This window comes from Pteronotus mesoamericanus, unplaced genomic scaffold, assembly GCF_021234165.1.
Source record: "Pteronotus mesoamericanus isolate MK-2021 breed Mesoamerican mustached bat unplaced genomic scaffold, CSHL_Meso_final contig_726, whole genome shotgun sequence".
Taxonomy (NCBI): Eukaryota; Metazoa; Chordata; class Mammalia; order Chiroptera; family Mormoopidae; genus Pteronotus; species Pteronotus mesoamericanus.
In genome coordinates, this window is record NW_026555243.1 from 150,636 (window position 1) to 161,891 (window position 11,256).

At 50.0% G+C, this 11,256-nt stretch overlaps 1 protein-coding gene across 1 annotated transcript; it reads left to right on the forward strand.

Annotated features, from left to right (window-relative positions):
• The first annotated feature begins 1,237 nt into the window (after positions 1-1,237).
• Positions 1,238-7,563, forward strand: EBI3 (Epstein-Barr virus induced 3). Its single transcript, XM_054582875.1, has 5 exons — positions 1,238-1,305; positions 1,934-2,065; positions 3,480-3,658; positions 4,512-4,669; positions 7,031-7,563. The coding sequence occupies exons 1-5, from the start codon at positions 1,238-1,240 to the stop codon at positions 7,181-7,183; spliced, it is 690 nt and encodes a 229-aa protein (XP_054438850.1). The 3' UTR covers positions 7,184-7,563.
• The last annotated feature ends 3,693 nt before the right edge of the window (positions 7,564-11,256 follow it).

An 11,256-nucleotide genomic window follows, 5' to 3' on the forward strand; every position in this document is an offset into this window, starting at 1 on the left:
CCACTGCAGGGAGGGGAGGGAGTGGCTCAGAGCAGATCTTAAAGATTAGGGTGAGGAGCGTGAGGCACTGCCCTCCCACACCAAAATCTCAGTCCCCAAGATGAACATGACGTTAACGCCACATTTGAAAAAGTCAAAATGGCTGCCAAAAAGTTCATGATGAGCCAAACATCCAAGTGTTAAGTGAAGGAGCCGCGCCTGCACTTACCTCACTTTCCTTACCCTAAACTCAGTCCCCCCGGGATGGGAGAGTCCCACCTTCAGGCTTCCTGCCCCTGGGCAGCTTCCTTGAAATCCCCTGGGGGTTCTCAGCTCTTTCCAGCTAAGGGATGGAGGATGACTATGGCTGTGAAGCCCCCAGTGTCCAGCCCGTCCCTGGGCATTCCCACTGCCAGGAGAATGTCCGTGGGGGGTGGGGCTGCCTCCCCAGGGTATGCATTTCTGTCTGTCTACAGCCTGGGGTGTGGAGCGTGGCTGGTAAGTGTGGGACCCCATTGCTGTGGTCAGTGAGTGCATGGGGTCTCCTGTGTACCTGGATCCCTCTTGTCCCTCTCTGCTTTTTTCTTAGATCTTTGTCTCTGCTTCTGTCTGTCTGCTCCTGTTCCTGCCTCTGTCTCTCAGTCTCCTGGCTCTTCATCTCTCTCTCTCTCTCTCTCTCTCTCTCTGTGTGTGTGTCTTGGCTATTTCTCTCTATTTCTCTTACCTCTCCCTGTCTCTATGTCTCTCTTGTCTATATCTAGTCCTCTTACCTCTTTGTCTCTCTCTGTCTCCTCATTTATTTGTGTCTCTCTCTCCATCTCTGTCTGTCTCCTCTGTCCCCGCTGAGTCTCCCTCTGTTTCCCTCTGCACCTCCCCTCCTGTCCTTTTCTTGTCTTTCTCCCGGTCCCCCCTCCCACCCCCGCTGGGGTTTCCCCAGCCCCTCCTCACTGCAGCCGGAAGGAAGGACTGACTGTGCTGGGAAAGGCCACGGGGTCTCCACTTCTCCCTTTCGAGGCCTCTTCTCCCTGCCCCCATCCTCAGAGTCTTCCGCACCCTTGTGTCAGGGTGGCCGGTAAAGGGACTGAGGGCTCCTCTACCGTCCCTGCTCGGCTCTCCACGGCCCCACGAACCTGCCAGTGAGTCACACCCGGAGAAGGGACGTGGGGGCCTTGACAGGGGCTGGTTTCCCCAGGTGGGTCTGAGTGTCCTGCCTCCCTGAGGGTGCGCCCTGCTCCTGAAAGTGGAGCCCGCCAGAGCCATGGCCCCAAGACTTCTCCTGGCCCTTGCCCTCTGGGCTGGCTACTCACCCTGCAGCGGGAGAGAAGGTATGTAGGACCCTCTGGGGGGCTGGGGGGCCAGGGCCACTCTGGGGACTGGCCTTCGTTTGCTGTGGGACATTCTGGGGCGGGGTGAGACTCACGCACCTCCTGCATGTGTGCCCCTGGTGGGAGAGGGTTACCATCCTATTGCACAGATAAGGAAAGTGAGACACAGAGGTGAGTCCCACCCTGAAGTGACATCAGGTAGCGGCAGCCACAGTCTGAAGAGAGAGAGAGAGAGAGAGAGAATCACGGAGTGGGGTGGGGTGGGGTGGGGTGGGGGTTAACTGTACGCATTCATTTCATGTGCTTGGAAACAAGACTGTAACAAGGAATACAGTAAAACATCTCGCTCCCATCAGGGCTCTCCACTTCCCAGGGCTTCTCTGTGGCTTATTAAACCTCAGTTTCTCCATTTGGAGAATGAGCTAATAGTTCCTGCTACCTTTGCAGGTTGTAATGGGGGTGAGAAATGATATAAGTACCTTTCATCCATGCGCTCACTCATTCCATAAACTGTTATTAGGCACCTACCGTATACCTGGCACTGGCTGGCAGTGAGGTAGGGACAAACTCATGGTAGGGCATTGCCGTCCTGGGTAGATCAGATCAAAATCTCATGCTCCTCCCTCTGCCCCACCAGCAGTCCCCACCCAGCCCAGGGTGTGGTGCTGGGCCTTTAGGTACCCGATTGCCGTAGATTGCTTCTGGACCCTGCTGCCTGCTACGAACTCCACCAGGTCCACGTCCTTCATTGCCACATACAGGTCAGAGAGCCTGGAGGGGCTTCCTGGAGGTTCCGCAGCGGGGCCTGATGCCCTGGGATCAGGACGACTGCAGACTCACTGCTAATCCAAAAAGCTCTGAATTCTAGGGCAGCGCCGTCCTGTAGAAATACACTTCCTATATAATACCTATTTCAAGCCATGTGTGTAGTTTAAAGTTTTCTAGATGTCACATTTAAAATGTTAGAAGAAGAAGAAGGAAAAAAAGTCACAATAGGTGAAATTAATTTTAATATTTTATTTAAATATCTATATATTCCAGGTATTTATCATTTAGTATGATTGAGCATAATGTAATTGAACATGCTTATATACAATGTATATATTTAAATTTAGGATAGAAATTAATATTTAATAGGGATAGCTAAAATATTGTTTCAACATGTAATCATTATTTTAAAAATTAATGAGATATTTTGCATTCTTACTCATTTTTATATTAAGTCTTCAGAAACCACATGTATTTTATGCATACAGTGCATTTCAATTCAGATAGTAGACTTTCATCAGAAATTCTTGATCTCTGATTGGATTTCATAAAATTCACATCTGAAGCAGTGAATTCATACACCCAACTTGTTCTGAACAACTTTTCCAAGTTTTCTGATGACTGAAAACATTACATTTAGATTAGATAAAATAAATTAATAAATTAAACTTCAAAGTCACACTCAGTCCTGCTAGCTGCATTTCGAGTGCTTGATAGCCATTGGCAGCTAATGACTACTGCAAGTGGCAATGCAGAAACAGGGCATTTCGAATGTCCTGGGAAGTCCTATGGATGGCACTGAGCTCAAGCCTCTAAAGTCTAAAGTCCTGGGGCAGGGACTAGCACATGCCCTGGCTGGTGTGGCTCAGTTGATGGAGCGCCAACCTGCGAACTGAAAGTTGGCTGGTTCGATTCCTGGTCAGGGTACAGGCCTAGGTTGCGGGCCAGGTCCCCAGTTGGGGGCATGTGAGAGGCAGCTGATTGATGATTCTCTCCCTCCCTTCCCCTCTCTCTAAAAATAAAGAAATAAAATCTTAAAAAATTTTTAAAAAGAATAAAACCTTGGGGTCTCAAAAATGGAGAGAATCAGAATCTTGCTCTTTCAGATTCCAGAATCTGTGAACCTGTAGACCTCAGAATGTTGGAATTCTAAGGCCAGAATGCTGACATTCCAGAAATCTTTAGAACCTAGGACCTGAGCATCTCCTGTGGGTTTTACCCCCAACCCTGGGTCACTGCGGGCCCTGTGAAGTCAGGTGAATTCTCCCCCAGGGTCTCACAGACACAAGAGCAGGGCCCCAGACCAGGCTTCTCGCTGGCTGTCTCCACTTGGAGTCACGGGGTCCCAGGCACAGGGCCGGCCAGCAGGAAGTGCTGAGGCCATGATAGTGCCCACCCCATGTCCAGGCTTGGCGTGGCCGCCCATGGAGAGAGCCATCCCTGCCTCCAGCCGACACCAGAAGCCACCAGCTGTACCATCCCAGACATCCAGATATTCTCCATGGTTCCCTACATGCTGAACATCACGGCTGTCCACCCCTGGGGCATCAGCAGCAGCTTTGTGCCCTTTGTTCCAGAGCACATCAGTGAGTGGGTGTCACGGTGGGGGGTGTGGAGAGCCACTGGCTTTTTCCTGCCCTTCCCCCTCTCTACTAATCCACCTTCTATCTGTCACCCAGTCCTGTCCTGTCATGGATCCTGTGGACTCCACCTTCACATTTAATCAAGGATCCGCCCACATCTCCCCTTTCCTGAACCTCCACCCGGTCCAACCTCATTACCTCCTACCTGCACAACTGTCCTCCCTGGTGTCTGGTTCCCACCCTCTTTTCCCAGCAGCCACCCAAGGACGCCTTCCCTGAAGCAGGCACCAGAGGGTACCCGTGAGCACCATAGTAGGCTCCACCCCTCCTTTGCTCTTGGCCCCCAGCTCCCACCGCCCTTGGGGTAAAATCTCAAGTCCCCGCCTTGATCCACAAGGCCCTGCCCAACCTGCCCAGTCTCCTCCCTGCCAGGAATGAGGGAAGGGTGACTGCTAATGGATGTGGAGTTTCTTTTTGGGGTGATGAAAATGCTCTGATTAAATAGCGGTGATTCACAACATTGTGAATGTACTAAAAACCACTGAACTGTATACTTTGAAAGAGCGAGTTTTGTGGTGTGTGAATTGTCTCTAAAACCATTGCAAACCACTCCCTTCCTTGCACTCCTAGACTTTCTTCCCTATTCTGTGATCAGTAGATTTGCCCCTTGTCTCTTGCCTTCTGTCCTGTGGATTGAGTTCCAAAAGGACAAGAGATGGATCTCTGTTGGTAACTGCTATGTTCTGGACACTCAGTAGACTGTCAGTATTCATTGGTTGTTTGAATGAATGAATGAATGAATGAATGAATGAATGAAACTACCCTCTGCTGACCCTGTCTCTTGTTGGTCTGTCAGTCAAACCAGACCCTCCAGAAGGCGTGCGCTTGAGCCCCCTCAATGGGCAGCGGCTCTGGGTGCAGTGGGAACCTCCCAGGTCCTGGCCCTTCCCGGAGATCTTCTCACTCAAGTACTGGATCCGATACAAGCGTCATGGAACTGCCCGCTTCCGCCAGGTGAGGAAGACGAGAGGTGACTAGGAAGGGTGATTCCCTGGTAGAGGGAATAGCACGTGCAAAGGTGCACGGGGGCCTCCCATGTAGATTGAGGTTGCTTGTGGCTGGTGTGTAACATAAAGGCAGCACAGCAACTCCACTCCTGGGTATCTGCCCAAAAGAACTGAAAACAGGGACTCAAACAAATTCTTATACACGAGTGCTCCTAGCAGTGCTATTCACAAGAGCTGAAAGGTAGAAATAACCCAAATGTCCTTCGGTGGGTGAGTGGATACACAAAACATGGTCCATCCACACACTGTAATATTCCTCAGCCATGAAAGCACTGACACTTGCTACAACGTGGATGGACCATGAAAATACGATGTTCATTGAGAGAAGCCAGATGTGAAATGTCCAGAAGAGGTAAATCCAGAGATGGAATGTGGATTCATGGTTGCCAACGGCCAGGGAGAAGGATGGGGAATGACTGCTGATGAGGATGGGGCTTCTTCTGGGGGTCATGGAATGTTCTAGAATTAGAGGTTCTGGTTGCACAACATTGTGAAGGTGCTAAATGACACTGAATTGTGCACTTTGGAATGGTTAATTTTATGCCATGTGAATTTCACCTTGATTGAAAACAACATATATTGTTTTAACTTCTTAAAAAATAAAATCAGGGTCTCATGAGTGTTCAGGAAGGTCAGTGGTGGCCTGGTCAGTGTCAGATACTGTGCTGAGAAGCTAAGTCTTTGCAGAGTTTAGCTTTTTACAACCCTGCCTCACAGATCTTTCTGTGACCATGGGAGTCCTCTACATCGGCTCTTCCCAGGACGGTGACCATGAGCTATGTGTTGCTGCTGAGCCATTCCAATGTTTGAGCGGCCCAGGTACTGGCTTTTTAAATTTTACTGGTGTTCATCAATTTAGTTTTTTTAACCCTCGCCCAAGGATATGTTTATTGATTTTAGAGGGAGAGGAAGGGAGAGAGAAACATCAATCGGTTGCTTCCCATAAGTGCCCTGACCAGGGATCCAACCTGCACCCTGGGTATGTGCCCCGACTGGGAATCAAACCCGCAACCCTTTGGTGCACAGGATGACACTCCAACCAACTGAGCTGCTCTGCCAGGGACATTAATTGAATTTTTAAAAATCTTCGCAGTTTTTAAATAGAGCTAGAACTCACCTGCCAGAAAACTCACCATTTTAAAGTGCTCAAGGCAGGGGATTTGAGTGTGTCCACAAAGTTGTGCAACCATGAATCTAAATTTAAACCTTACAGCGCCACATCGGCCTATGATATGGGACAACTCAAGTAGAACAAGAAAGGGAGACAGTCAGACCTGGGGTTGGGAAGCTGTGAGGAGGAGGTGGGGTTCAGGAGAAGGGGAGGGCCAAGTCAAGGAGGGAGAGGGTGGAGCAGCAGGGACAAGGAAGAAAAGAGGGACAGGAGAGAAAGCAGGAAAGGCGGAATGAGTGGGCGTCTCATTTGTGCCCTGGGATTTTAACCTATGGAGGTGCCTGAGTGGGGACACGGAGAACTGATTGAGTTTCCTGAGAGAAGGGGACTCAACAAGCCGTGCAGGCCACACAGGCAATATCAGGATGGCAGGAGGCAGGAACAGGAACGAGTGGAGAGCCAAGGCCACAGTGTCTGCAGGGGTTTCCACGGGAAAGAAAGATGGGACGGGGTGAACGCTGGGGGTTGGCTAGTGTGAATAATTTAGGCGGGCTCTGTGCTGCATGGGCGATCTCGAGTTGCCTGGCAGCTGGCCCTGCGGTGACGGAGGGCAGGGGAACCCTGGCTTGTGTGAGAAATCGGAGAAAAGGGGTGAGTGGGGGTATAGACTCAGGATTGGTTGGTTTGCGAATGAAATGTGTGCTCCTGGCGCTGACCCTTTGCGGTCTCTAATAATTCGCTGACCCCAGGAGGGGCAGTCTGTTTTTGGCCAGCAAGATACTTACGATGTCAAAACATCCTAAGATACAAACAACTTAAAAATATGGTTAATATAGTGGACCAGGGGGCGGGGCGGGGGTGGGGCATCGAGGCCAATGATGGAGACTCCAGTTTAGGGCCAGGAGAAGGAACAGGGTGGTGAGGGGAAGGGGGTCTGGAGAGGGAGGGCTCTCGCTGCTGAGACATCCCTCGAAAATGGTGTGGTGCACGAAGGATTCCTGAAATGAGTTTGCTCTGGACCAGCACCGAAGTCCACACAGGTTAGGACCACAGAGGGCTAAACACTGGCAAGGGGCCGTGGAGGGTGTGCAGTTTAGGATGGAACGAAAGGACTGGAGGCTCAGTCACGAAGATCTGTGCACAGTGGCCCTTGGCAGCCTCCTCATCCCCACTGATCCGCCCGCTTTCTGTTCTCAGGTGGGGCCCATTGAAGCCACATCCTTCACCCTCAGAGCTGTGCGGCCCCGGGCCAGGTATTACATCCAGGTGGCTGCCCAGGACCTCACTGACTACGGGGAGCGAAGCAACTGGAGTCTCCCTGCCGCTGCCTCTGTGACCCTGGGCAAGTAGCAAGGGCTTCTCAGCACCCCAGAGCGGGGGCTAGTTCCTTGATATCCACCCCACCCTCACTGCCACCCACTCCAAGGTGGATGGAACCTGTCTGGCCTGAGTTCACTGCTGCTGAGTTGCTGGGCAACCTTGAACAAGTGACTTTGCCTCTCTAACTTTTAATTTCCTAATCTGTGAAATGGGAATGTACTCCCTCCTTTGACTACAGAACTGTAATTAATTATGACTTATTATTTATTGTTTAATCAAACAAGAACCATTTTCACTAGAATCAGGAGTCTTCCTTCCTTTGTTCAACGGACCCAGAGAGGAGTCAGAGAGGACAGGACAGAGTAGCATATCACATACCATGAATTACCGCTCTGTGCATGGGTTCAGGGCTGGACCAGAGGAAGACACCAGAGCTGGAAGAGCGGGGGAGGGTGTGGAAGTGTTCTGCCTGGGATGGGACGGTGGGATCCATTCGGTTCAGCAGCTTGGTTCACTCATCAGTTCAAAAGTTGACCAGATGTGAGCCCCAATGTGGGTGGTCACAAATGGGACATGAGTTTATTTGGGAAGATTTATCTGAGGAGGAGGCAAAGCAGTCAGGCCTGGAAGGATTTTCTCAACTCATGAGTTTGTTTGTGGATTTCACTTAGGGCTCATCTCAAAGGACACCTCCTCCAAGTAGCCTTCCCTGACTACTTCACCTGTGGTGGGCAAAATAATGCCCCCCCATAAAGATATCTACATCCTAACTTCCAGAACCTGTGAATATGGTACCTTACATGGCAAAAGGGACTTTGCAGATATGATTAAATTAATAATTGTGAGACTCCTCAGAATAATGGAAGTGGAGATCAGAGGGGAGGTGGAGGGGGAGAATGGGAGAAAAGGTACAGGGGATAAAAAGCATAAATAGTAGGTCCAAAATAGACAAGGAGATGTTAAGAATAGTATGGGAAATGGAGAAGCCAAAGAGCTTATATGTACCACCCATGGACAGGAACTAAGCGGGGGAAGGGAATGCTGATGGGAGCGAGGGTGCAGGGCGGAAGAAAATAAAGGGGAGAAAAAAATGGGACAACTGTAATAGCATAATCAATAAAATGTATTTTTAAAAGAAGAATTGCGAGACTCCTTAAAGTTTAATAATGATCTTTCATTAAGTTAATGAGCATCAGGGAGGGTCATTATCCAGGGGCCCAAGGAAAATCACAAGGATTCTCATATGAAGGAGGCAGGAGATCAGAGGGAGGGTTAGAAGGTGACGCAGAGACATGAGCCAAGTATTGCAGGCACTTCTAGAAGCTGGAAAGTTCAAGGAAACGGATTCTCTCCTGGAGCCTCCAGAAGGAACCAGCCCTGCCACTCATATTAGCCTTCTGACTTCCAGAACGCTAATAGATTTGTGGTTAAGACATTGAGCTTGTGGTGATTTGTTACAGAAGCCATAGGAAACTCCGATGCCATTTCAAGAAGCCCCATCTTACCACTTTCCATAGTTACCCTGTTTTGTCTTTAGACAATTTATCAAGCCCAAAAGTATCCCTTTTATGTATTTATTGTCCATCTAGCCACCACCAGACAGACAGTGATCCCTGTGAGGGCGGATTTCTTATGTCTTGTTTTCTGATGTGTCCCCAGTGACCGAGCATATATCTGACACACAACATTTATAAAAGGAAGGGAGGAGGTTGGGGAAGGAATAGAGTAGGACTTCCTCTTTGAAGGGACAATGCAGGGGGGCGGGGAGAAGGGGTAGGGGGGATAGGGGGGACATTTGGAAACTAGTCTATGTGAAGGAGGGAGGGGGCTTTGCAGCCTGGTCTTGAGTTTTTGCCTGTGATTCAAGATAAACTTGAAGTGGGCCGACCAGGGTCTCTCCCACACACGACCTGTGTAGCTCGTGGGTGGGAGAGTACCCTGTCCCTATGTGACAGACGCAGGGACAATGTGTGGGTTCCCAGAGGCCAGCACACAGGGTAGGCGCGCAACACTGAGCGTTTTATTTGCTGAATAAAAGAATGGACAACAGGAAATATAGCGACCAGCCGCTACGTCGTGTCACGATGAAATTTTAACAAGCCGCTGCTGACCTCTAAGAGCATCTCCCCGGAACTCAAAATCCGGACGGCCCTAGCAAACTTCGTAGCAAACCACCACGGCTGCAACTGGGAAGACAACCGGATTGAGATTTTAACGGGCGGGAATCGGACCCAATGACAAAAGTCAGCTGAGTATGCCGCAGCCAATACTGGAGGCTGAGGGAAGTGACAGTACCGGAAGTACAAGGGATGGCCAGGGAAGTTCAGTAAACATCTACCCTAATCTGTTCTCTTGTATTTGTGAGAAGAATAGGAAGCAAAGACGTCGAAGATGAGAAGTTTTAAACGTAAGTGTTGGGCGTCCAGGGCTTAAAGCCCAGCGTGCATTTCGGAGCTCTGACCAAGGCGCTCTCCCAAAGGTTACTCTCCTATTGGAACCTTTTATCTTCTATCCTACCGGCCTTCCGCGGGGCGGGGCTTCCACCTCCAATCACCTTCCGCGAGAGGTGGGCTTTCGCTAAACCTTCCCCGGGAAGGAGCGATCTCGGAATATTTACCCAGTCGCTTCCCCTGATTGAGTTTTCCAAAGGGAATTACAGAATCACTACCCCGAGAGGCGGGGCCCTCTTTAAAATACTGCATTCCCCACTGCACTTTCCACTTACAGGAACGGGACGCTCCTAAGTCCCGCCCTCCTTGGTTTCCAGCCAATCGCGTTCCTAGAAGGGGTTAGACTTTGTTCTTTTTCTTTGTGCGCAGAGCCCATTAGCTTCTCTTCCCAACTCTTGTGGCAAAACCAGTGCTTTGAGGGTGGAGGGGGTCTTGGAACTTAAGATTCAGTGTTCTTTCCCAAAGAGAGCTCTGGAATTCTGAGTGCCTGTCCTCACCCCTCAGAAGAGTGTGTGTTCCCAAAAAGGGTATGAGCTACCAGGCCTGGGAGTGTGTACGTCCAAGATGTCAGGATTGACTTCCAGGAGCCCAGGGTTTGAGGTCTAATTGATGTCCTTTCCTCTGACTCAGTGACCTCGTCTTTGAAACACTTGTGTTAGGAACGCAGCCCCAGCCTTTTCGCATTCCGGTGCAGTGTGCAGGAATTCGTGTACTTGAAAGTCCTTTCACCCTGAGCATCCGACTGGGAACCATCTATTTCCATGTATTTATGGATATTGATGGTAGATATTTATGTATGCCCGGCACTGTGCTAAGTGTCATGCTGATCAGATCATCACACGTGAACAGGTTATGTCCATTCAGATGAGGAAACTGAGGCCCAGAGAAGATATGTTATAGCCAGGGCATGGAACAGTCCAGGCTCCTGGCTCCGTAACCCATGCTCCTAATCCCTGTACTACACTGTTTTCCCCGGAGTTGTGTCCCCAACTTTGAATCCTGGCTCTGTTACCCATGCGGTGTGACTGAGTGGCTGAAACTGCCAGGACTCAATTTCCTCCTCTGTAAAATGGGTACATCACTCTCTGTCTCATAGAGATTTTCCAAGCAGTAGGAAATGTTCCATGTGGTGCCTAATACCCAGTAGGTGCTCAAAACAGTAAGTGCTTTATTTTCTAATTATCTGATGGAATTATTTTTCATAATCCAAACCCACCTTCCCTATGTCTCCCATTTCAGGCTCCTGTGCAAAAAGTTTTAATACAGCTGGTCTGAGGCTGCCGTCCTTAGAAAGGCCAGCTTACAAAGTTGGACCTTGGCTGGCACCTGCAAACTTGAATTTCAGGTTGGCCCCCTGGAGTTTAACTTTTGTACAAACAATGTGGTTTACTCTTCCTGGAGTCTGGAACCTTGGTCTGTGCCAGGCAGATGTGCCTGCCTGAGCAGCCCCCACGGTCAGAACTCTGGGTACTGCGCCTCCATGCACCTCTTCAGGAGACGACATTTCACACCTGTGACAACTCATTGCTGGGGGAACGGGGCACGTCCTGTGTGACTCCTTTGGGAAGAGACTCTGGAAGCTTGCACCTGGTCTTCCTGGACCTGCCCCAGGGGCGTTTTCCCTTTTCTGGGTTTTTCTCTGTAACTTATTGC